Source organism: Naegleria gruberi, assembly GCF_000004985.1.
Source record: "Naegleria gruberi genomic scaffold NAEGRscaffold_71, whole genome shotgun sequence".
Classification (NCBI taxonomy): Eukaryota; Heterolobosea; class Eutetramitea; order Acrasida; family Naegleriidae; genus Naegleria; species Naegleria gruberi.
In genome coordinates this window covers 152,612-178,373 of record NW_003163256.1, presented here as the reverse complement: position 1 = coordinate 178,373, position 25,762 = coordinate 152,612, and the positions used below count along the sequence as shown (strand labels likewise).

The 25,762-nt window shown below is 34.2% G+C and overlaps 8 protein-coding genes and 2 non-coding genes across 10 annotated transcripts; 8 read left to right on the top strand and 2 right to left on the bottom strand.

Moving 5' to 3' along the window:
* Nucleotides 1-3,315: 3,315 nt before the first annotated feature.
* On the top strand, nucleotides 3,316-4,556 carry AM17 (uncharacterized protein). Its single transcript, XM_002670441.1, has 3 exons — nucleotides 3,316-3,364; nucleotides 3,542-3,640; nucleotides 3,708-4,556. Exons 1-3 carry the CDS (start codon nucleotides 3,319-3,321, stop codon nucleotides 4,529-4,531), a joined length of 969 nt encoding a protein of 322 aa, XP_002670487.1. The 5' UTR covers nucleotides 3,316-3,318; the 3' UTR covers nucleotides 4,532-4,556.
* A 91-nt stretch (nucleotides 4,557-4,647) lies between these two features.
* NAEGRDRAFT_81857 (uncharacterized protein) lies at nucleotides 4,648-6,622 on the bottom strand. The gene has a single exon (XM_002670399.1). The coding sequence runs from the start codon at nucleotides 6,520-6,522 to the stop codon at nucleotides 4,681-4,683; it is 1,842 nt and encodes a 613-aa protein (XP_002670445.1). The 5' UTR covers nucleotides 6,523-6,622; the 3' UTR covers nucleotides 4,648-4,680.
* Nucleotides 6,623-6,834: 212 nt separating this feature from the next.
* Nucleotides 6,835-8,365, top strand: NAEGRDRAFT_81856 (TPR repeat domain-containing protein; the record flags this gene model as incomplete). The annotated part of the gene is made up of 3 exons (XM_002670440.1): nucleotides 6,835-7,023; nucleotides 7,074-7,197; nucleotides 7,242-8,365. 3 exons carry the CDS (start codon nucleotides 6,835-6,837, stop codon nucleotides 8,273-8,275), a joined length of 1,347 nt encoding a protein of 448 aa, XP_002670486.1. The 3' UTR covers nucleotides 8,276-8,365.
* Nucleotides 8,366-8,591: 226 nt separating this feature from the next.
* NAEGRDRAFT_74580 (uncharacterized protein) lies at nucleotides 8,592-9,050 on the top strand (the record flags this gene model as incomplete). The annotated part of the gene is made up of 1 exon (XM_002670439.1): nucleotides 8,592-9,050. The coding sequence occupies one exon, from the start codon at nucleotides 8,592-8,594 to the stop codon at nucleotides 9,048-9,050; it is 459 nt and encodes a 152-aa protein (XP_002670485.1).
* A 66-nt stretch (nucleotides 9,051-9,116) lies between these two features.
* Nucleotides 9,117-10,052, top strand: NAEGRDRAFT_74579 (uncharacterized protein; the record flags this gene model as incomplete). Its single annotated transcript, XM_002670438.1, has 1 exon — nucleotides 9,117-10,052. The coding sequence occupies one exon, from the start codon at nucleotides 9,117-9,119 to the stop codon at nucleotides 10,050-10,052; it is 936 nt and encodes a 311-aa protein (XP_002670484.1).
* A 91-nt stretch (nucleotides 10,053-10,143) lies between these two features.
* Nucleotides 10,144-13,233, top strand: NAEGRDRAFT_53565 (uncharacterized protein; the record flags this gene model as incomplete). Its single annotated transcript, XM_002670437.1, has 1 exon — nucleotides 10,144-13,233. The coding sequence occupies one exon, from the start codon at nucleotides 10,144-10,146 to the stop codon at nucleotides 13,231-13,233; it is 3,090 nt and encodes a 1,029-aa protein (XP_002670483.1).
* A 611-nt stretch (nucleotides 13,234-13,844) lies between these two features.
* Nucleotides 13,845-21,145, top strand: NAEGRDRAFT_53564 (uncharacterized protein; the record flags this gene model as incomplete). Its single annotated transcript, XM_002670436.1, has 4 exons — nucleotides 13,845-15,720; nucleotides 17,221-18,376; nucleotides 18,482-19,011; nucleotides 19,095-21,145. The coding sequence occupies 4 exons, from the start codon at nucleotides 13,845-13,847 to the stop codon at nucleotides 21,143-21,145; spliced, it is 5,613 nt and encodes a 1,870-aa protein (XP_002670482.1).
* An 81-nt stretch (nucleotides 21,146-21,226) lies between these two features.
* Nucleotides 21,227-21,299, bottom strand: NAEGRDRAFT_t711. The gene has a single exon. It is a non-coding gene; the product is annotated as a tRNA-Val (tRNA).
* Nucleotides 21,300-21,442: 143 nt separating this feature from the next.
* NAEGRDRAFT_t712 lies at nucleotides 21,443-21,523 on the top strand. Its single transcript has one exon. It is a non-coding gene; the product is annotated as a tRNA-Ser (tRNA).
* Nucleotides 21,524-22,562: 1,039 nt separating this feature from the next.
* Nucleotides 22,563-25,711, top strand: NAEGRDRAFT_59705 (phosphatidylinositol-4-phosphate 5-kinase family protein; the record flags this gene model as incomplete). Its single annotated transcript, XM_002670435.1, has 1 exon — nucleotides 22,563-25,711. The coding sequence occupies one exon, from the start codon at nucleotides 22,563-22,565 to the stop codon at nucleotides 25,692-25,694; it is 3,132 nt and encodes a 1,043-aa protein (XP_002670481.1). The 3' UTR covers nucleotides 25,695-25,711.
* Nucleotides 25,712-25,762: the final 51 nt, after the last annotated feature.

Below are 25,762 nucleotides of genomic sequence, written 5' to 3'. Positions count from 1 at the left end.
ATCTCAAGAATGTCTTTTGACCTTCAATATCACCTCCTGTTGTCAATTTATCAACAATTGAAGATTCAACAGAAGAATCCATTAATATCAAGACTCTAGCACTTGTCTTGTGTTTGATTGTATCCTTAACAGATGCATAACGAACAATTTGTCCAAGTGAAATTTCTGTCTTTTCCAAACTCTTAACAGCATCCTTAACCTTAATTTCATTTACAGTGTCTCCCTTTTGAGTAACAATAATGGTTCTAGTGTAGCCAACTCTAGATCTTTGCAAGTGTTTTACAGGTTCTGATGTAGCAAAGTGAATATCATAATTTGGAGCTAATTCATCGAGCAATGATGTCAATGTATCAATATTGGTCGAGAGTGGTTTAGTTTCCTTGAAATATTCGCGATTATTAACATTTGAAAAAACTTCTGGAGCTACACCTTCACCCTTTTCAATATTGGCAGAATATTTCTTTCCACAACTACATCTACAAACAAAATCCTCACCAACCTCAGACAAGACTTGGAATTCATGTGATTTGTCACCACCAATATTTCCTGTATCAGCCTCAACCATGGCATAGTCAAGTCCAAGTAAATCGAAAATTTGCTTATAAGCTCCAACAACTTCGTCATAGGATTGATAAGCTCTTTCTCTATCAATATCAAAAGAGTATAAATCCTTCATAATAAATTCCTTTGCTCTCATCAAACCATATCTTGGTCTCAATTCATCTCTGAACTTGACACCAATTTGATAGAGTCTAAGTGGAGTTTGTTTGTAACTTGATGCAAGAGAACGAACAACATCTGTAACACATTCCTCATGAGTTGGAGCAAGACAGAATTGATGGTCCTTTCTATCCGATAATCTAAATAATTCCTTTCCAGCAGTTTGCCATCTTCCTGTTTCTTCCCACAACTCTGATTGAATTAATGATGGCATGACAATCTTTTCGCATCCAATTTTCTGTAATGATTTATCAATGATGAATGTTAATCTTTCCAATACTTTTGTACCCAGTGGAAGGAATGTATAGACACCCGAAGAAATTTGTTTAATATACCCTCCTTCAATTAATACTTTCTGACTTTCAATTGTTTGGTCTTCTTCATATTCACTGGCTGATTTTCTAGTGAATGGAACAAACTTTCTCGAAAATCTATTGACTGGCTTTTTAGTTGGAATTAATTCATCGGGATGAATAAACAATGCAGAGCGATTTGTACTAAAATTACCAACAAGTGCTGATGACGATGAACATGTTGTTGTTGTTGTTGGCTTTTTAAATCCATATAAATTATGAGTGGCCAATAGTAATTGTTGTCCTTGCTTTGAGGCAGCAACGAGGTTCCTTGTCCTTTTCAACATTTTTTTTTAATAATTACTTATTTGGAATTTCCCGCCAAGTTTTGGATTGAAAACACAGATTTTTGGAAAGCCAAAAACAATTGAATAATGATAAGGTTAGTGTTGCTATTTATTGATTTTCAATAGGGATTGTTTGTGCATGTTAAAATCCTTGACTGCCTTTCTGATTGTTTCTCTAGTTATTCCAGAAATGGCCTCGACGTCCTTCTCACTTTTCACATGTTGCTGATCTTTGTGATTTTGAGAAGCAAACACAATGCAAGCAGCTGCAACAGTTGAAGGACTCTTTCCTGCATCGACACCACTAGAAAGAGCTCTCTCACAAATATCCAGAGCAAATGAGAGAATCTTGGTTGGCAAACTCAACTTTTGAGCAATTGTTTCAATGAATGATTTTGGAGAGTGAGTATCCTGAGCTAGTAATTCTTTGAGAGAATCAATTTTACCCAATTGCATTACCATTCTATTCAATTTCTTTTCGGAAACCTTGACATGGACGCAGACTTCCTTAATGGTGATTGCACTTCCTTCAATCTTCAATCCCTTGTATAAACATGCACCGATTGAAGATTTCAAATTTTTAGAGTTGACCTTTTTAAATGTGTAAAGTGCTTTGAAGATTTGTTGAATTGTGAATGCACTTTTAGGTGTTGCTCCCACTAATTCTACAAATCTGCTAATTTCACTAAAAGCTGTTTTGAGAGTTGATTCGGATTTCTCTGTTGTTTCGTTAATTTTCATTTGTGTTCTAACAAGTTGCCCTGATTGACCAGGAACTCTAGCAATAGATGTCTCCAAATCCCCATCCAATAACTCATTGCTATTGGCTTTTGAAGTACGTGATTTGTCTTCAACACCATCATCATTCTGGAAATTTCTTTGTTCTTTACATCATGTTTCGTATTAATGTTACTAATGTTACAACTTACCTTCATCTGTACTGATTAACTGATTCTGTACAACCACACCACATCCCCTACAAACCATACATCCTTGAGAATAATCCTCAACGACATATTCTTGAGTTCGACAAGTGGTGCAGAAGAGTGGATTTGCCTCAACCTTCCTGCTTTGAATGTACAACAGTTTTTGATAATGAGACATGCCAACAAATTCATTGTGGGCAAATTGATAATGAGAAGTAGCTGTGAGGGACATTGTGTTGCTGTTTTTTTATGTTTGGTTAATTCAAACAAGAGTTAATTGTTTGCTTAAATCATTCGTGAGTTCTAAAAATAAAAATTTCATTGTTGGAATTCACAAACTTCACAAAAATCATCAAAAGAAATAAACCAACAACCTTTCACCGGTTTGAGGCGATAAATACAAACAGGAGAATGAAAAAATCGAGACAAACAAATTATTCCTTCTTATAAAGAGCCACTCTAATCATACCAACAGGAAGGTTTCTAGCTAGAAATGAAACATTCTTTGAATTGTAGGAAACAAAGAAAGAATTATTTGGATTAGGATATTCAAAAAGGAAATAAGAAAATATTGGATTGAGGAAAAACATATTTGAGATCATGTTTGTCTTCTGGTTAGGTGAGGATCCTCTAAAAAAATCACTAAATATTAATGGATTTGTTGTGGTAAAATGGTCAATAAATATTAATAAGGTGAGAAATCATCATTGTGTTACAAAGCTCCTCTTTTTTTTAATACTAATGATCATTCATGATTAGTATCAATCTTATGGATTCAGACAAATTCACTAATTTCAAGATAAACTCCCTTTTAATCTACCAAATTAATGATCCATATCAATCTTATGGATTCAACCAATTAATACCACATTACAACGATGATTACAAAATGTCAGTTAGGTCCTGCAGTATCGAAGCTTCTCAAATCATTCACCAATCATCTCTTAATAATTCTTTAGGACCTCAAACTCTTTAACTCCGAGAGTAAGTACCCTCCTCATCACAAGATTTAAAAACAATCGTTAAAAAAAAATGAAGACCTCCACCATTATTGTTGCCGTCTTGTTGGCTATTGTTGGTATGTAGTATTTAATCATCATCAATAGAAGGGAATATTAATATTATTAAATATACATATCATGATGCGATAATGACGATGATTATTATTTTTGAATATGATGAAATGATGTTGGATGATCGTTATTTAATAATTTTTGTGGACATTGATGAAATATGTTATATTATGGTACTATAGCCTCCCTCTCATTCACTACTGCTGCTCCAAGCCAATTCTGTAGCGTCTGTGAATATGCTGTCCAAACTGTTGAAGCCCTTGCCCTCAAGGAAGAACCAGGTATGTTATTTATTAACACTCTAAATGTTAAATATTCATCATCATTATCTTGTTGTTGTTATTACAGCTATTGAAAAGGCCCTCCTCGGTGTCTGTTCTCAATTGGGTGATAACCAATTCGGAAAGATCTGTAACACTGTTGTTCTCGTCTATGGTCATGAATTGTTGAATGCTTTGATTACCTATGAAACTCCAGTCAGAGTCTGTACTGATCAATTGCCACTCTGCCCAAAGAACTCTACTGTTGAAGCTCCAGTTGCTACCCCTGTTGTTGAAGCTCCAAAGGCTGAAGCTAAGGCTGGTGATGCTGAATGTGAAATCTGCAAGTATGCTGTTGGTCAAATTGAAAACTTCATCAACTCTAATCACTCTCAACAAGAAATCCAAAAGAAGTTGAACCAATTGTGCTCAAACATTCCATCTGTCTTTACTCAAACTTGTTTGTCTATTGCTAGAATGGTTCCATACATTATCAAGAAGCTCGAAGATCACAACTCCCCATCTCAAATCTGTTCTGGTTTGCACTTGTGTTCATCCAAGCAAGCTTTCATTGCTAAGCAATTCGCTGCTCCAGTCATGACCTCTGAAATCAAGAAGTTGGCCATCTGTCCAGCTTGTATTATGGCTATGGAACTCGTCCAAAGAGAAATCAATCAACAATCAATTGACAAGTTTGTTGAAGACAAATTGGACAAGGTCTGTGCTAAATTGCCATCCACCTTCGGACCAGCCTGTGAAAATTTGGTTGATACCTATACACCTGTCCTTGTTCAAAAACTCCTTCTTGCTGTTACCCCAACCAAGATCTGTAAGTTCGTTCATGCCTGTCCAAGTGCTGAACCAAAGAATGTCATCAAGTCTTTGAAGGCTAACATTGTTAAGCTTAACTAAATTTTGAATAAATATTTATTGAACGAAATATAGAATATTAGTGTATGGTGGGTTGCCATCTTTTCTCAATCGTCCTTTTGTTCACAAATGAGAAGGTTCTCCACTGTTAAAGGCTATTTGAAGAATCGTGTATTTTTATTAAGGAACTATTAGAAATTTGTCGACCCCAAAAAGTTAACAACATCTTCTGCCTCTTGTCTTGGATCTCCTGTTACTATTGTATAAACTCCGTGTTGTAATTTCTCTGCTGTAGCAGTAATGGCCATTAATTCAGAAGTCAAATCATCAGGTCTGTATTTCTGAACACTATTATTAATCATAACATGTTTCACTAGAACCTTTTGAATTTTGGCAGGCGCTATCATTTCCACATTCCTCATTGAATGAACGTATTTTGCAAGTGCCAACGCCTTTCTATTAAGAAGCCGAACAAACTCAGAAATGAGGGAATATCTCATAGAGGGATATATTGTTAGGGGCATAACTTTGAGAATGACATAGAACAGCTCTTGAACACTTGTGCAAATTCTTCTAGCCTCTTCATAGTGATCTCTAAATTGTTTGTCGTTACCAGTGTTTTGAATTCCAAAATCATTGAGAATATTCTTTGACTCGGATTCTTCAAAGAATTCCTGCTTAAAAGCTTGGAAATACTGATACTTTTTAAAGGAATATACTTTTCTATCTTTTAAATCTATAACTGATATTGGATATCTACCAGATAGTAGTGATTTTGTAGGTATCAAGTCTTTCCAATGCGAAACATCAGGTGTAACTACAAGACCTTGTACAAATATTTCAGGTTTGAATAGATTTTCAGGATCCAACATTTTAACTGGTGCTGAGGCTCTCTTGAAGAAACTAGTTTTTACAACTGTTTGAATTTCTGTTGGTAGTTTTGTAGCTTCAATCTTTTTGGCATGTTTGATTAATTGTTTCTCGTGTTGTGAAAGGAACATGGCCAATGTATTCACCCAAACATTGATTTCCCTCAATTGATTAGGTAAGCCAACCACTACACTATAACCATGTGTTTCTAAATGTGATGATATTGCTCGTTGGAGAAATATTGATTCCTCTTCACTTTCATAGAGTCTTTTCAGTGAAATTTCTTCACTGAATAAAGTAGTATACAAATTCATTGATGGCGGGCTATAAACAATTCTACTCAGAGAATCGTATAATTGTACAAATTCATGTAAATGGTTCTCGAAATTTGAAATAACTTCATTCTGATTCGAATTGGTATATTGATCAGCAAAGTGTTTCATAATCTTGGCAAGTGTAATGAGTTTTTCCTTCATGATAAAATTAATGACCATAAATTTGGAGAGATTTTCTCTATTCATTACAATACTGATTGTAAATAAAGTTGGTGGAGGATCAACCTTTCTCCTAAAGAACGACCTTGATGTTCCCTTTTCCCAATTTTTACTGCAAAATACAGCTGTTAGTACCATTACATTCAAATCCGACATGATATTAAATTTAATTTCAATATTTGGTCCAATTTCTTCATATCTTGGCATATCATCCATCATTGAAAATCTAGAAATAAACAAGAGGGTATCATCTGTTAGAATTTCACTTCTTGGTACTGTTCCATTCCAAATTTTCAAAGGTCGAGGACCCATATTATTGTCCCAATACGACACAATTAAATTGGTCATGAAACTCGATTTTAATACATTATCCAAGTAGCTATTAAATTTTGTAGGTGATTCCGAAATCATATCCTCTCTTTGATCATTGTTATTATTATTACTCTGAGGTGAATCATGATTATGATGATTATTCGATTGATGATGATGATGATGTTGTTGGTTTTGTTGTCTATCCATCAGGATTGTACTTGTAGCCACCGAAGAGGTTACTTCTTCACTTCTTGTATTACTATTAAAATCCTCATCATCATTCACAGGAGAGGATGAATCATTATTTGTAGGCACTTGAGAGACTTCATTATTAGGTCCGAGCCAGTAGGATTCCATTGTTAACTTCTATCAAAATAAATAGGCTATTGTTGTTTGTTGGTTCTTGTTGTTGATTTTGCTAATATATATATTTACAAAGACGTGCAGAGAATAAAACACCAAAAACTTTTGATTTTTTTGATTTTAGATTTTTGCTGTTTCCAAACTTTCTAAAACTTCCAATTAGAAGCCCAAATAATTGGAAATTAGCAAAACAATTATTCATTCTTCTCATCTGGTCTTGTTCCCTGAAATCAAAAATTATTTCTTACTTCATACCTTAACGTTCCTTATAAAAATTGAGTGACTATTATTAAAACCATCAAAAAAATGGAACAAATTGAGAACGTGATTGGTCAGGGAAATAATTTTGTGAGAGAAAAAAAGTTTGCTCAAGCCAAGGAAGTGTATTCGGAAGCCATCCGATTGTTATCGATGGTTGGCGATCAGTCATCGGAGGAAGTAAAGCAACAATATGTGAGAGTTTTTAATAATAGAGCACAAGCTTGTTTGTCTTTGGTAGGTTTTTGGATTTTGTGGTTGGTTGACTGTTGTTAATATGTTTATAGAAAGAGTATGAACAAGCTATTTTCGATTGTAATCAAGTGTTAAACCTTGATCCATTGAATGAAAAAGCAATTATTAGATTGATTCAAAGTATTGCACCAAATAACAATGTGATGGCATACAAAGGTTTGTATTGGCAATTTAATTTGTTTTGATTTAAATTTGTGCAGTTCTTTTGGATGCCATGCTCCGATTGCCAACCAATCAAAAATTGGTGGATCTTCAAAAAGCATTATTTCCAGATTATATTAATTTGACAACATTGATTGGCTTGGGATGCGAACAGACAAACAAGTATATTTTCTCTGTGAAACAATTGAGATCAATTTTACACAAACCATACCATGATACTTGGCAAGTTGAGGATTACTTTGATCCAAAGAGTGAAGGAAAATGTTTTGATATTCCTTGTCCACCTGAAAAATTCATTGCTCACCAAGAAAGTATTCAACAGGAGGTGACATACTTTGAGGAACTTGCTAAGAAAAATAAGGGAACACTCCAACCAATATTGGATTATAGTAATGTTTATTGTACCATTCCAAAAATTGCTACCGATACTGAATTCCCAATATCTCATCAATATTACTACAAATTTTCACATGGAGAAAAGAAACCAAATGGATTTGCTAATCTTGCTTGGATTAGATCTCTTTTCAGATTGAAAGCTAATAATAAGGAGATTTTCATAATGCTCCCTTCTAAATCTAGTGGAGAGTGGAAATTGTATAGATTATCAAATTTCGGATTGCAATTTGGTAATGTGAGATGCAAATCTGTCAATTGGTATGCTATTCACAAGGGTGATGTTGTAGTCAGAGATTTTGACAAGCACATATGGTCAAGATTAATTTTGGAAGAAGTGGACAACACAGCCAACCAAGAGGAATTATTCATCGACTTTATGGCAGCTCAATTTAACCATTTTGATTATTTCACATCTCTCAAATTGCCATGTAAAATATTTACAAGAGAATCAATCAAGCAATACGAAGATGTTTACTGCGAGGATTATATTGGAGTGTACAAAATTAAGGACCGTACAGTTATGGGTTTAGATGCAAGAACATTTATTGAAAGATCTTTCCTTTCAGAATTCCCACTCGATGAATATCCAACAAGATTATTATTCAAATTGGATGAAGCCTACAAGTATGAACTCTCCCAAAGAAATTACATCCCAAAGGAAAGAAGATTTATCTAAATCAATAATTCTTCTCAAATATTATTTCCCGCCAAGATTCATTTCAAATTTTCAAAAATAAAAAAATGGAGAAATCGTTACAGCTGCTTCACGAACTAAACCAAACCAGAGACAATACACTGCCTCCATTCAACGTAGGTTTTCTAAATAATTGCACACAATAGTAATCACAAATTACTAATAATTATTTAAATAATTTAATAATTAATATAACATGCTTGATGATGAAATGATCGGAATGAAATAATCACAGAGTGAGCTTGTATCTTCTGTAATCAGAGAAGTCAATATTCTTTCGGACCAAATTATTGATATCATGACACAAAATACACAAGAAGAGGAACTGAGTGAAGAGGATACGGAAAAACTGAGAATGTCATCTGCTTTAATTTTCACAATTTATGAAAGATATAAGAGAATATTATTGGCCTATCTTCATACAAGATTTGATAGAGTGAAATCTATCAGCACCATGCATCATGAAAGTATTGAAAATACACCAATTTGGAAAGATTTGAGTGACAATGAACAACGATTTGCAACAGAATACAGACAATTAATTGATAGTTATGGAGAGGAAATTGGTTTTGATTTATATAAACATGCCAATCCACCTAAAGGAGATTGTGTGGAAGTTGAAGTTCTCAAAACAAGTGGCAGTAGATTGCTAGAAAGTGGCAAGACCTATAACTTGGTTCAAGGTTCACATTTATTCATTCAATTAGGTGATGCAGAATATCTCATTCAACAAGGTCTTGTAAAATTAATATCGTAAACATTGTAAATAATAAATTAATTTAAATTAAACAATAATTAAATAAATAAAGTCAACTTGAAAAAAATGCTTGAAAATAGTAGAGAAATCCTTGCCGTCATTCACGCCATTGTACTCTCGGCATTGTATGTCGGATCGTTGTATATGTGGGATGGAAGTTTAGCAAAATCTAGGAATGAACCATCACAAGTTCGCCGTAGAAGTATCTCTGTTCTCTTGTCATCATTGGTCTCGATAATTTATTCCTGTCTTGTTTATTTATTCTTCGGAAATCATGAAAGTCATCAGGAAATGGGATTACTCTCCTCTATGGGATTTAATTTTGCCCAGATACATTACCAAATTTTGGCAATAATTATTGCAATCTTTTTGAATACTTGCTTGTTTTTGGGTCCTATTGCTGAGGAATTGGAAGTAGATGAAGTTTCCAAATTGAATATGGATTATATTAAGAGGAAAATTGAGTGGGTGTGCAAATCATTTGTGGAATTGTGTACAAACTTGTTGGAAATGTCGAAATTGTTCACTGCTTTCCTTTTAGATGAGCAGAAAGTTATTCAGGATGAACAAGGACTCTTCTCATTCAGAGCTATTGTAATGGGTCCATTGACTGAGGAAATTGTATTTAGAACTTGTTTACATTATTTATTGTATTATTATGGAGGAATTTCATTGTTGAGCTCATTACTGATTGCATGCCTCTTATTTGGAGTTTGCCATTGCCATCATATTATTGAACATGTTGTACATGGACAAATGTCAATTACCTCTGCACTTATTAATGTTATAGTGCAATTCACCTACACATCAGTATTTGGGTTCTATTGTGGATACATTTATGCAAAAACTAGTTGCATTCTTGCTGCCATCCTTTTACATGCCTACTGCAATCAAATGGGTTTACCAAGTTTTAACATGAGTAAGCCAATTATTGCCACTTTTTACGTTTTTGGATTGATAAGCTTTTGGATCTTACTCTTCCCAACATTATCCATCTTTTAAAAGGTCGTTCCATTGGATAATGAGATCTGCTTTTGTAAACTAGATGATTCATCAAATATCTCGAAAATAAAAATCTAATAATATTAAAAAAATGTTTCAAGGTTTTGGTCCTCCTTCGTTTGTTCGTGGAGGTTCTTCTGCTTCTTCGACAACTCAAAGGAAGGTTGATATTCATAAACAGTTATTTAAAAAGAGGAGGGATGATGGAGTGGATGATTCCGATGATGACGAAGAAATGAGAGAAGTTGATTTGGGAATTAATATCATGGATGATCAAGATTATCAAAATTATACAAATTCGAGTGGAGAGGAGGAGTTTGATGATTCGGATGGTGATGATTATCTACCTAGAGGAAGAGGAAGTTTTATTACTTTAGATGGTGATGACGATGATGATGACGATTACGATGTGGAAAGAGGAACTTCCTTCTCATACTCTTCAACAAACAGAAATAGGAGCGTCATGAAGAGGTTTAATTCAAAACCAGCAAAAAAGAGTAAGAGAGGAAAGAGAAATACAATTGATGAAACTAAAATGCTGAAAGAAAGACCTGAAAAAGTGGAATGCACACTTACTGCCTTCTTACTTGTAATCATTTTGATGTTTCTACTCATTTCAGGATTTATTTCAATATATAGAACAGAGACTGTAATTTCAAAAGATGACAAGGGTCTACCTATTCATAAGGAAGTTGCTACTCAACAAAAAGATACTGTTCATTCACATGGACATATTTTGAGAGGCAAGCATCAACAAGGAAATTCAAAAAAGACTGTCAAATCAAAACACCATTCAATAATTTCTAAACATGTCAACTCTAAAAATCATACTTCATATTTCGAACAAATGGACTCGATACTGCCAGTCATGCCATATGATGAATTTTTATTTCAAAATACTCCAATATCCAACTATAGAATCTATTCCAAAGAGAAAATTAGTGTTCACAAATTCAATAATAATCATTTAGGAAAGGATACTCCTCTAGTTTCTGTAATTACTACTTTTTCAAATGAAGATTCCTTCAAGAACACACGAGACTCAATATTGAGACAAACATTTAGATATTTTGAGTGGATTATCATTGTAAACCAAGGCGAGCCTCATGATAAGATATTAAGGTGGCTCTCTATCAATCCAACAGTGGAAAAAGAAACACCAATAGATATTGGAAAAATGTACAAAACAAACAAGATTTCTCTCATCTTTTCAAATGAGAAGCAATCACAAGGAATGCTCAAAATTGTAGCATGTAAATATTTAGCAAAAGAATCGAGGTATTTAACATTTGTAGAGTCAGGGGGCATGATTGAACCTTCTTTGCTTGAGAAATTATTTCTCTTCTTGGAATTCCAAACACTCTCCACATCCACACCTATTACTATGGTGAATACAATGACACTAGAATTTGATAAGATGAAATTCTTCAATCTGTATCGAGTACAGGAGTCTGCCCAAATGTTAACACAAAAGAACTTGTTCCATTCCACCTTTATGATTGAGAAACAAGTTTTTGAAAAATTAGGAGGATTTAATTCTAATCCTATGGAATACTCATTAGTTATTTGGGATTTTTGGGTGAAATATATCCAAAAAGGCTATCGTTCATGGACCATTCCAGAAGTTTTGCTTTGGCACAATATTCAAGGGAAGGAAAAGGATTCTGATAGAGTAACCACTGAAAAGTCAGAGGAAAAGAAATTTATCAGCACACATCTGAAAAAGAGATACAAGACCATGTTTGAGGAGAAGGCAGCAAAAGAGCTGCAAAGCAGAGGATACCTCACTACCAAAGTTAAAATTCCAAACTCAAAGACAATTCTGAGGAGACTGGCTCATGATCGTCACAAATTCCACAAGGGTAAAGATAGATCAATCATTCTGGTCTCAGAAAATTTAAATGACCCAAGAAGAAGAGAATTCATAGTTAAACTCATGGAATCATTTATATTTGAGTACGACTGGCACGTGGTTGTAATAACTACTGACACAGAAGAATCAAATCATGCCTATCGTGCAGAATTGGAAAGATATTCGACAGATATTTTCCATCTGAATCATTTTGTTGACAAAACTTTGCCTCCAGATGAACATGTACTCTCCCTACTAATTCAATATGTCATTTCTACAAGACATATTCATAATATTTTCATAATGGAAAGCATTCTTGGTTACAAGTCATTATCTTTATTACCTCCTCAATTGATGGAGTTTACTAGAGTTTTGGATTATATTTACACATCAAACACCAACAAGTACATAACTGAGAGTGTAAAACATAATGATCTCGTTTACAAGACCTTCCTCTCTTCTCCAGACTTGACTCAGTTATCAAGTCTTATTGAAATCAAATCTGAGAAGACTAGTGTTCTGTATCCTTCATTGGTCAATTTGGCAGAGTTCCGTGTCAAGCCATCTGATAAGAAGCTCGACTATTTGGTGAATGTTAACGAAGAAGACTTTACTCTTATTGGTTCGAAAGATATTCTGAATTTCGACGAGAATTCAAAGGATTTGATAATCAGTTATTGGATTTCAGATGAGGACAAGAGTAGATGTGATTCTGATGTCTTTAAAATCATCAAATATATTTTGGAGAGCGAACATCTTGAAAGAGTGAAATTCCTTCTTCTCACCGATAAGAAATTATCTTACAATCTTGACATTTTCCCTGAGGACAGAAATGAAAAGGAATCTAAAACTCATAACACCATCAAACTATTCTCAATGATTGAAGAGCTCACTTCCAAACATCCTGATAGAATCCTCTTTGTCAAGCCAGGAAAGAAGGCAAGTAGTAGAACTCTCAAAAAGTACCTTCGACTCTTCTCTCCCTATTCTCATGTGAATCTATTTAGTGACTCGTGTGGTGTCCAAAGCACTTCACAAGTTTCCATTCCACCAATTGTATTTCAATCAATGGCCACACAGAATGCAATCATTGCCCTGCATCATCAACCAGACACAACACTGGAAAACTTTATCAACAAGTTCAAGATTGGCATATCTGTTGGATTGTATAAACCAGACGATGAGCATACCATTATTGAAACTCTACAGAAATGGCTCAAAGATTTGGAATCTTTCAACACCATTCGAACAGCAAACATTGAGCTGATTTACAACCTTTTCAATGTCCATTCCGTGTCCAACATGATCCACAGCCAAGCTATGCATTAAACGAAGTTCCATTGTAAAATATTTATTTATTTATTGTAACATCTAATGAAAATCGTTGTTTTCCTTTCTCCGAACTTTACACTTCAACATCTTAATTTCTTTTAATTTCCGCCAATAAATCTATTTTTAAAAATATCACTTTAGAAAAAACAACACACCTACAAAACACACGTTTCAATCAGAACACTTTCAAAACATTTCACCATGAAGAGGGAAGGTAAATTGAGTGGAAAACACACTAATAAGACCAGACAGAGAGGTAAATGTCGCGTTGTTCATTGTCATATGTGCCATACTGGTAATCCTTGTAAATCTCTCAAGAAGAATAAGGGTCAGAAGAAGTTTGGTTTTATTGATATGGATTCGGTTAATGAGATTGAATGTCTGGATTTTTATGATTGGAGATATGATGGAAGAAAAAGATAAATTATATTACATTATTTTGGTCAATTTAGTAAGACTTTTTACATGAATATACAAATTGTGTAAAGGATTGGAATTTTTGATCGAGAAATATTGGAAATAAACTTTAGATGTTCAATGCCATTGAATTATTTCTTAGATTCGTTTATTACAATATTCGAAAGGTTCATATGACACAATTAAAAAAAATGTATTTTCATCAACAGGTACCAGAAGAAGTTGCTTTCTATCGATTATTTCCATACCTTGATTTTCACCTGTTGATCAAAGTTATTCCACATGTTTGTTCATCATGGCGAAGATTAGTCATTGAAAAATTAGAAACTCTACATTTCTATCCGAATGTCCAGCTCCTATCTGAAGAAGAACAACCAAATGTCATGACAGAAACTAATGTTCAAACAAATCTATTGCCATTTGTTCGATACACGATCAAGTTTGTCCAATCGAATCGAATGACAATCAAATATTTATTCATCAATGGTCAAATTGAAGATATTATTTGCAGAAAACAGTTTCGTCTATTCGGAAACTTGAATCCACTGGCAAGGAATGAGAAAGTTTTCATTCCAAATAGAGCACAGAGAGAATCAATTGAATTTTTCACAAGACTGCAGAGTTTGAAAGGTGGTTACATTCCAAATAGTTTAACTGAGCCAGCTCTTCGAAGATTTACACTTAACTTGTTTAATAATGGAACATCTCCATATGGAGAACAGTTATGGGAAAGTATGGATGTTGAAACCATGGGAGAGTTGGTTAAAATTTGTAAAGATACTGAGCTTGTTTCACTTTCAAATGTAATTGGGGATTCTAGTGGGGATTTATTGAGAGATATTTTGATGAAATCAAAAATTGCAGTCATTGACAATACTAGATTGCCTCGGTACGGTTCTGGACATTTCGAATATTTGTACTTTTCAGAGAATTTCTACTTTTATGACAAGCAAGAGTTTGAATATAATGAATCACGTAATAATTTACTGGTTTGTAAAAGTAATAGAAGAGATTTTGGGTTATTAGCTAAAGAAGTGTTCAATGAGAAGAGTAGGGTGGTAGATTATAATATAACAACTGAATTCCTTGAAAGACATCTTACGGAACAGGATATTCGAAATGCGCTCGAAAAGCTTTGTAAAAATCTTGCCAATAATCCACAATTGAGAAGATTAACATTGGGATTGGAATTTTTCAAATCAAACTTAATGCAAAATATTCCATTTGATTATGGAGGCGTTGGAGGAATGATTGAGGAATTGTATATAAGGATTATTGGAGATACTTTTTCGAAAATTAGATTGGGTTCTTTCGTTTCTGGATTTGTTAATGTGAAACATTTGGTATTGGAAGATGTCAAGTCGAAGGATTGTCATCTTGTAAGAGAATCCATTTCAGGAATGATTCATCTGGAAACCTTTAGAATATCTTTTTATGAACATCAAGGTTCTGATGATGAGGTGAAATATTTCGAGTTGATTTCTGCTCTTTCAAGAAATTACAAAAACCTTTCAAAATTGTTATTCACATTCCCATACATGGAATTTCTTGAAAATGAAAGCTTGCTCAAGACAACACTTGATGAACCATTGAGAATGTGCTGGGTCTCATTGAAGAAATTACCTAATCTATACAATGAAACAATTCTTCAACTGGAGAGAATTCCAAAACTTGTTTTTCGTACTAAACCAAGAATTTCAAATGATAATTCTGCATTGGCTCAAATTGATTACGACCAAGATATCGACATTATTATAGAACAGAGAAAGGAATTTAAACAAGCTCTGCAAGAAGCAGAGATTTCTTGCCCTGGATGTTTAAAGGTTTTTCCAAGACGGTTAATAACTGGACATTTGGCAACTTGTCACAATCTACCTGATCTGTGCAAGAAAAATACCAATCAGTTGAGAACTCTTTCTGTTTGTCCTTGTTGTAAGGAAGAATATCCAACCAAAGAAGTGGAAGAACATTTACTGAACTGCACAGAGAAACATTTGAAATTTAAATTAGAGGACACAACACTAAGAGAACCACTATATCATGTTGGTTACTATCCATTGGATTTTGGTAATTGAACTGTCTATATATATGGTGGTTTTGTTTAATTCCAATTTACAATAAAAATTAAAAAGATTGTTGAAATAATTATTCTTTAAAAAATAGAAATATTATAAAATCCATCTCCAATTTCTTTAACCTTCTTTTTCTTTTCAATTGGTTCTTTTTTCTCTGGCAAGTATTCCTCTACTGGAGTTTCGTCAGTGTCAAAAATCAACATTTCCTGACGTGCTCCTTCTTGAGCTTGAATGTTTGGATCTGCCAACAGCTTTTTCACAACTCCTGATTGTAAGGCTCTAACACCACCATGAATATTAGATGGATATCCTGTAAAATAAAACAGTTCTTCGTTTGCTTTACAATGTTGGCCCTCTTTCACACAATAATCAATGTCTATCTTTTCAACACAGCTTCCACCAAAACCAAAAGAGATATTTGGCATTTTGATAACAATTTCAGTGTTGAGGGTTATTGCAGTGTGAAATCCTCTTGAATTTCCGATAACAGTGTAGTTTCGAATAACGGGCTTTAGTCTTAGCATTTTTTTAAGATTTTTATCAGAATTTATTCTTGATATTATTTATTATTAGAAATCACTTTAATATCTTAATTTAAGTTTTTGATTGTTCATAAACTTCTTTTTTAAGTTTCATTACATTTAACATTAAAACTAAAGCACGTTTAAATCCAATTAACCATTCTCAAAGTCCTTCTGTGTACCATTATTTGTAGTACTGATGAAAATAATTAAACTCCTTAGAAGAAACAGCATGCAGATGTTTTTTTCAAAATCTCAGTATCTTCATTTGTTGGACCATAAAATCATTTACCAAATATCCTCTTATTTACGGTTTTTATTCTCTCATTCCAGAAGAACTGTTTCAATTTGGAATTGAAAACTTATACAACACTCAATTCAGTTCATCAGCCACTTTATTTTCCCTTGAGAAACAAGAAGGGATAGTTTGTTTCTGTACAGTCTTTCAATCAACACGTCAACATACCGCTGTACATTGTGTGTTACCAATGAAACTAACAAGTATTCTTCATTTTTTCGAATGTGTTACAATTTCAAGGAGTAACACCAAATTAGGGACATGTTAATAGCCAATCAATCACCACAAAAAAACGAAACAACACTCATTGTTACAATCTCTTCAATACAACGATTTATTGGAATACAGAGTTATCATTAATGGATGACCAAGTACAATATTAAGAAATTCATCTCTTTCTTTAATTCCTTAACGACCATTTAATGAAAAAGTAGCATTTGACAGGTAACTTCTCATAAGACCTTGTATCATCAATCAATATTGCGTTACTCTAAGAGTTTGTTTTTAAGGAGCTATCGATGCATTGTTTTTTAACACATCAAAAAAAAAATGTCAAGATTACTGACACTAGTTGTTACTATTCTTGCACTTGCATGTTTAGCATGTTGTCAAACCAATTGTCCACATGCTGAAAGCGGTCTTACTTTGTTCAGTTCTTTGTCTGGTTTTTCAGTTGCCAACAGTCAAATTACTATTAACAAAGCTGTCAAGGTTGATAAATCTCCTCCTTACAAACTTCGCAGTATTACTGTACTATCTGGTGGTTCTCTCATTTTCGATAATGCCAATTTAACTTTGCATGTAGATTACATTCGAGTTGAAAGTGGTGCTAGCTGGATCATGGGAAGTGCCACATGTCCAATTACTAACAAGATTATTTTGACATTCTATGGTTCTCGCACTACAGAAAGTGAAATTGGTATCGATCCTTTTGATAACGTTAACATGGGTTCAAAGGGTATTGGTTTCTTATCTGGATCCAAGGTTCAAATCTTTGGTCAAGTTGACTCACCAACTTTTACTGATCTTGCTGTAACTGCAAAGAAAGGTTCTAATCAAATCAAGTTGAGGGAAAGCGTATCATGGAGAGTTGGCGACTCTATTGTTATTGCCTCATCAGATTATGGTGAAGTTTATGATTATAGATTAGTTAGCTCATCATTGGTCAATTGGAAAATTGGTAATTACTTCCCTGATCAAAACGAAGAACGTGTCATTACTCAAGTTTTAGACGGTGGTAAAACCATTGTATTAGATTCTCCACTCAATTATACTCACTACAGCAATGGTGCTGAAATTAGACCTGAAGTTGGTTTACTCTCCAGAAGAATTATCTTCCAAGGTGACAACTCATCTGATGTTTCACAATTCGGTGGTCATTTCATGGTTCGTTTGGTTACTCAATTTCAAGTTGAAGGAATTGAAATTAGAAAGTTTGGTCAATATGGCTTGATGGGAAGATATTCATTCCATCTTCACCTCCTGGAAAATACTGCACAAAACTCAACATTTGGCACTCAATACTATATTAGGGGATGTTCTGTTCATGATTCATTCCAGAGATGTTATGTGGTTCATGATACTAATTATTTCCTTCTTGAAGATAATGTCTGTTTCAATGCTATTGGTCATGAATACTTTTTGGAGGATGGTTCTGAACTAGGTAATGTGTTCAAGCATAATTTGGGAATTCGTCCAAAACCTGTTTATGATTTGACGTATCGTTTGATTCCATCTGATAGTGAAGTTGCTGTTTTCTGGATTACCAATCCAAACAATTCATTCATTGATAATCATGCTGTTGGTGGAAAGCATTGCTATTGGTTTACGTAAGTTATCATCTTTATTACTTGATTAATTTTCAAATTGTTATTAGAATGTAAGTTTTTTACAAAATATTCATGATCACCTAAGTGTTTTTAATTCTTATTTAGGCCAACTTTCCCAACAGGTGCCAGTGCCTCATTGTACGCCCCAGGTTCTATCAATCCAAGAACTGCTCCACCTAAACCATTTTCAGGAAATGTAGCTCACAGTGGACATAATGGACTATTCATGGATGATATGGAAAAAGCTGATGGCACAACTGAACAAGCTGGTTACTATCCATCTATTGAGGCTCTCATTGATAATTTCACAGCTTACAAGTTGAGAAATTATGGAATTTGGGCTCGTTGTGGAAATATCGTTTTCAAAAACTTGTACTTGACTGATAATATGAGACAGATGAATTCTCCACCTGGTACTTCATACATTACCGATTCAATCATGATTGGAGAATCGGATAATATTGGAGACTATACTTTGAGACCAAATGTTGATAAGGGAAATAGAACAAGACCAAATTTATATGCCTCAACAACTGTGGTCATTAAGGGTTATGAAACTTATGATAACGGCGGTGCTGAATTGTTGAGAAATGTGACTTTTAGAAACTTTGTCACTGATCAATATAGAAGAGCTGGTGCATTGTCCTATCTTGACAATTATTTCAAGCTCCATACCAGAAATAGATATTGTGAAAGGGTGCTGTTTTCATGGATATAGATGGATCGATCACTGGTGTTGCTGCTGGTGCATGGATTAGTGGTAATGATGCAATTCAAAACTTTGAAGGTTGTGAAATTAGATCAGAGTGGAACAACGCCTCTGTTTGTCCATTTATTGGTGAATCCTACGTTCAATTTAGAGCTTTGAATTACAATATTACTAGTTCTGTAATCATCGATCCATATGGTATTTCCCATCCAGAATATATTTCCTACAATACAAGAATTCCAAGAATGTACCTTACAGACCTCACTAGAAACATCCAAACAAGTACTGCTGGTGGAATGTCTTCTGGTGGAACTTTCTATATGCAATCCAATGTTCCATCACGTGGTTTCTATGCCATGAAATATGCTTTTGATCTTCCTCCTCCAAACCCAATGAGTTTACAAATGCAATCTTCAGCTTCTGGCGATTGGGTTGTCATGGTCATTCAATATCCAAAAGGTTCTAAATTCTCTATAACCTCTACATCAGATCCAAAGACTTTGAAATTGTCCAATTCATTCCAAGACGTTGTCAATTATCCAACTGAATATTATCATAATATAATATTCAATTCTACTACTGGTCACTTGTATATCAAATTTGAAAATACCTATTCCAAAAATAATAAGAAGGAATGGTATGGATTTGTTGATTATGGTTCATGGAGTAACTCTAAAGATATTGTTATCACTGCCACTTGTCCAAATAATTATTGTGGAACTGCCAATCCAAGTCTTCCAGAAAATCCAAGAGAAACCTACAGAGTTTTCTTGAAGGAAGATAGATTTGTTGGTCGATTGGAAATGTGTCAACAAAATTCCATTACTCCACTAGCATCTGGATCGAGTAGTGCAGTTGGTACAGTTTTTGGTTTTCTCAATTACAATGACAAGATGTTAGATTTGATTCTGCATCATAATATGAATGACAAGGCAACTCTTGTTGAAGTGGGTGTTGGATCCGTTGGTTCTGTTGAAAGAATTATTTCATATTCCTATGTTCCATCTCCATATTCTCAAAGTAGATTTGGTTTACAATTATCTCATGGTGAATGGGTTGACTTGTTGAAAGGAAGAATTTTTGTAAAGGTTTCAAGTTCTGAAAATCCAAAGGGACATTTGAGAGCCCAATTGTATTGTAGTGGAACTTGTAATTTACCACCATTTGTTATTACTACTTCACCTTGTGTTGTAAAGAATGAGTCAGAGGCCTTGTATCTGTACAATGATGGAGATCCTTCCAAGTCAACTGGATTTACTGCACAAGTCTATTCCAATTCAGGTAGTGGTGATTATGTAGTTTCGAATACATCCTACTCTATTAATCCAGTATGTGGAAGCTCATCATTCTACATGAGTTTCAGAAGAGGTGGATTACAATTGTACAGATACACTTCTTTTGCTGTTGATACTTCCATTTACAAGTATTTCGAATTCTTTGTGAGAGAAACTAATAGCAGTGGCTCTTTTGAATTGACAATGAGCTTTGCTTCTTACAATTCAAATACCAAACAATTTACAACAATCAAAACTCTGACAACTAACAGCACCTATACTCAATTCTACAAGATTGATGAAACTCGTCTCACAAGAGTTAGAATTCCACTCTCTGACTTGAGTTTTACAGGAGTTCAACAATTCCAAAGATTTTCCTTCTATTTCTCTGGTACCATCACTGCTACAAGTCCGTACAGAGATTTGATTGTGGATAATGTAAGATTTATTGGTGATCAGGGACAAGAAGAAACCTCCAGATTTATCACATCAGGTGAAATTAAGAAATGGGGCTCTGTTTCTACATGTGGTGTTTCAGAAAGTCCAGACAAGGATCCAATTAAGGTTTCCTCATTGTTCTTTGATGTTGCCACAGAGACAAGACCTTCTGCAGATCCAACTGTTGAACCTGATACTACTGTTCAGCCAGGTGCCTCCAATTCAGTGAGTGGATTTTCAAGCCCACAAGTTCCAAGAGCTTCTATTATTTCACATTCTCATTCTTTGAAGATGGTTGGTGTATTGATGATTGCTTTGGTTGTTTCCACATTAAACTTTGTTCTCTAATAAACTTTTCACACTGTTTGCATTGGAAAATAATAGCAAAAAACATGCTTGAAAATAAAATGATTTTTCCCAATAAAATTTTACGCAAGGCGGGGTTTGAACCCGCGACCTTCCGCGTGTGAGGCGGACGATCTAACCACTGATCTACTTGCGCATACATTGTTAACAAAAAAGTTATCAGTTGTATTCATGATATCTCTCCGAAAAAGGAAATTCTAAAGAGAACAAAATGAGCAAAAAAATTAATCCATGTGATTGTAGTGGAGCCCTTAAGCAAAAATGGCGAAAATATATGTAGCAGACTTGGCCGAGTGGTTAAGGCGACAGACTTGAAATCTGTTGGGGAAACCTTCGTAGGTTCGAATCCTGCAGTCTGCGTATAAACTTTTGATTTTATGCTGTAGCAGTATTGTTGTTGTTGAATATTAAGGAAGAAAGTTTTTTATTGTGTGACTTTGGAAATTAAGTTTAAAACTTGCTGACAGTATCTATTTTTGGCGGCTATTTCTTTCGAAAATACTTTTAAAAGAAAAATGGTGGCTATAGAAATGGAGGTGGACATACCACCAAAACAACATGCAAAAAGAACACTCACAGCCTTCGCTAAAATATTTCCGGTAAGGTGCCAAATAAGAAGACAATTTAACACAAGGCCAACAATTGGAGACAATATTGTGTCAGCAGCTAGATCAACGATCCTTATATTGTTCATGATGCCCATAAAAACAAACCAAAAGTTACATCACCACCAAAACAAATCAAACATACTCCAACCCTACAAAGAGCTGTTAATACCTTTCAAATCGATTCATTCAAGTATGATAAAACTGATTGCACAACATGGTCAGTTGAATCAATCAAGACAATATTACTCACTCCAAGGAATAAAGGAGGGATTGGTATCAGTAAAGAAGATATTCCCAACACAACCCTGAAAGGATATGTTTTGGAGAATGTTGTGGATGCTTTGATTAGTTTTAATGGTGATAAAGAAGCCAAGACTGCACATGCTGTCAAAGAAATTAATTGTGAACCCGTGGTGGCCAAATCTGTTGTTAGATGGGTTTTTAGTAATTTATTGGAATACAAATAAAAGATTTTAGCCTTAGTTGAATGAGACATCCCAATGTTGTAAATTCCTTGTAGACAGGAATTGTCAGTATTGTGTGATGTCTTTTTTTAAATTCATAAAAAATCTATCGCATGATTACCTTTTCACTAATTATTATCCGTTTGCAGACACAACACTCACTATCACAAAATAATGCCATCATCTCCAACAAGACTCACAACGAGCAAGTCCGATTCTTCTTGTTGTGTTAGTGTTGCTGCTGGAAAGCAACAGGCGAATAGCAATGACGGAATAACTAGTACATCATCTTCATCAACAAAATCATTCTGTTCCTTTTCAACAATCATGACTACCTCCTTGTATATTGTCCTTTTCCTTCTCCTCCTTTCATGTTTATTATTTCTTCATCATGTAGTTATCATCCGACCATCTCTTAGCCTTTCGAGTAACAATAATTTAACACCGGATCATACAAGTTTATCAAATCAAAATTCTATTCACCAAATGTATAGTAACAAATTAAAGACAAGTCTGTTTAGAGATCGATTTACCACCCCTTCTAATTCACTGCCTTTTCATTACGATGATCATGAGGAGGAGGAACATCAGGATGATGATAATTACGATTCATTCATTCACTCTCGAAAAGGTGCAGCAACTTTTAAAATTGGAATTGACGAATTTTGGAAAAATGAATTTACAACAATGGAACACTTGGTATTACTTGATAATTCTTCAAATAATAATGGAACAAATTCAACTGATCCTACCATGGATTTATTAATGATGAGGATAGCACTCTTGGCAAGAGTGTGCTCCTATTTTGAATTGGTGTTTGCAGCATTAAGCTTTTGCTTTTGTATCATATTGATGGTGGCCTTTGTTGGACTTGCTGAATTGAGAGGTAGAAAGAATTTTGCTCTCATTATGGCTTTTCTGGCCACTGAAGCTCTCAGTTGCGTGAAACACTTTCTCATATTGCTAATTTTACACTTTCCAGAGACGATCTATGAACCAAACATGTGTATAGTTGTTGCTATATTCGAATATGGATTTAATTTTTGCTCATATTGTTATGGATTTTGCATTGTATTGGATTTACTCAATGTTGCTACGAATCCCATCAAGGGAAATAAGAAAAAACACATCATGTATCATATTTGCATGTGGACACTCACCATTCTTGCAATTGTAGGATCTGTAGTTGAGAGTACACTAACACAAAACAATCAGGCATGTTCAATTCTTCCTGATGAATTATATATTGGTTATGCCATCTATGGTATCAATGGTATTATGGCCATTATAGGTATTGGTATTTGTTTATATGTTTGGTCAAGTTTGAGAAGAGGTTTACCAGGTACTCAAAAATTAAGAAATGGTATCATTATTAGACAATGTATTTTCAGTGGTGTTATTGGCATTTCTTTATTGGGAACTTTACTTTCAAGTGTTATTTTGAAGGGTAAGATTTCTGAATTGAAACAAAAAGGGGAGGACTTTAGTGATGCTGGAATTACTATTTTCACAATTATTGCTCGTAATATTTCAATTATTGTATCGAGTATTGAAGGTCTCATTTTGTCACTAATCTTACTTTCAGATCCTATCATTTTGAGACATATTAAGAAATTTAAGGACTTTCTTTGTATGCTTACAGAAAACGATGAGGGACAAAATATTCTCGATAGAATCAAGAAGAAGGGTGTTATCAAAAGCTCAACACTCTATACTTCCATTTTAGCGGAAGGTGTTGCTGTGGATGAGGAACTCGATCTTCTCTCTAGAAGAAGAATGGCCATTGAAAAAGCTAAGGAATCACTTTACCATCAAAGATTACTCTTCGAAGGTATTATGGATGAGGGTTCTGAAGCAGACCAAGAACGTTTCTTGAAATATCTATCACAACAAGATCAAAAATTCTTTGAGGATTCTCTTTCAAACGTTGCCATTGACTATATGGTCAGAAGAGATTTGATTTTTTGTGTCTTGTTGGCTACTCAACACTGTATGAAACAAGCTCATGAATGTGAAGACATTATCAAACAATTCAATTATTCAGAATCTGAATTGACCTCTCATAGAAATACTCTGTACGGTTCTCCACTAATGAAGAAACTCTTCCATCCATCTCTGAGATCCAAAACACATCCTGGACTTTACAACCTTGTTACAAAACACAAGATTAGTGTCACTGAGTATTATCCAACAGCTTTCCATCACTTGAGAAGCTACTACTTTGTTGATAATCTTACTGGTTCAGCAGATATTCATTCTATTATGGAATCTTACAAGAGATCTTTTGAACCAACTTCTGTAGTGTTGGAATCTGTGAGAAATAATTTCAGTGAAGGAAAGTCAGGTAGTTTCTTCCTATTCACTTACGATTCTCAATTTATGATCAAGACTATTAATGATGATGAATTGAAATTACTATTGGACAATATTCAATTCTTTTACAAGCATTACACAACATTTAGAGATACATTTATTGTGAAAATATTTGGTATTTATGAATTGAAAATGACAGCCAACTTTAAAATCAAATTTATTGTCATTAACAATGCTTTGAATTGTAGATTAGCAAAGGATCGTGGAGCACAATATGATCCAATGAGTGTCTATACCAAGTTTGACTTGAAAGGAAGTTGGATTAACAGAAACAACCTTCCTACCTTTGATGGTTATGCCAATACTCTTAAATTCAAATCTACATCCAATGCTGAGGATGCATATGCCAGTCATGTTCAAAACAGAAACAAGTTATTACTTGATAATGATTTTACTAGAAAGCGTAAAATAATTTTTGAAAATAAGGCAATTTATGAAAGATTCAAACAACAATTGACTATTGATTCCAACTTTCTCAAATCTCTCAAGATTATGGATTATTCGCTCCTTCTAGGTTTAGCTGAAGATGACCCAGCTGTTATTAGTGTGGAAAGTTTACCAAATGAGATTAAGTTTTATGAGCCATTCCACAAAACTTATAAGGGAGGAATTCAAGTTATAGACTTGGATTCTCCTTACAATAGAGCAGCCATCATGTACTCTTCTGTAATTGATATTTTGCAGCTCTATGACATGAATAAGAAGATGGAAACTTTAATCAAAACGAAGATTTTAAGAAAAGATCCAAATGGTATCAGTAGTGTGGAGCCAATTTCATACGCTGAACGTTTCCAAAATAATGTCCTTGCCAAATTCACATCCAGGGAGGACTTTTACAATAGTCGATCTTCCTCTATTTCACATAATACACTTAGTAATAGAGGTCTTAGTTTTTCACACCCTAGATCTTTCATGGACGAAGAATACTCAGATGATCATGATGAACAGCAAGATATTCAAAGAGAGAGCTCACCCCAAGAAGCATTGTACTATGAAGCCCAACAATCTCAAAATATTGTCACTCACTTATTGGACCATGTTGAATTTAACAAGAGACATCAAGAACGTTTATTAAACGACTGTTGAGTTGTTATATTTCTTGTAAAATAGATTATTTTGAATTTTGTTTTGTTGCATTGTTGACATTTCCCGCC

Bases quoted from the DNA above. Each gene is read 5' to 3' on its own strand.
- AM17 (XM_002670441.1), top strand. From the start codon at position 3,319: ATGAAGACCTCCACCATTATTGTTGCCGTCTTGTTGGCTATTGTTG. The intron at 3,365-3,541 runs GTATGTAGTATT...ATGGTACTATAG, and splicing joins CGTCTTGTTGGCTATTGTTG to CCTCCCTCTCATTCACTACT. The intron at 3,641-3,707 runs GTATGTTATTTA...TTGTTATTACAG, and splicing joins TGCCCTCAAGGAAGAACCAG to CTATTGAAAAGGCCCTCCTC.
- NAEGRDRAFT_81857 (XM_002670399.1), bottom strand. From the start codon at position 6,522: ATGGAATCCTACTGGCTCGGACCTAATAATGAAGTCTCTCAAGTGCCT.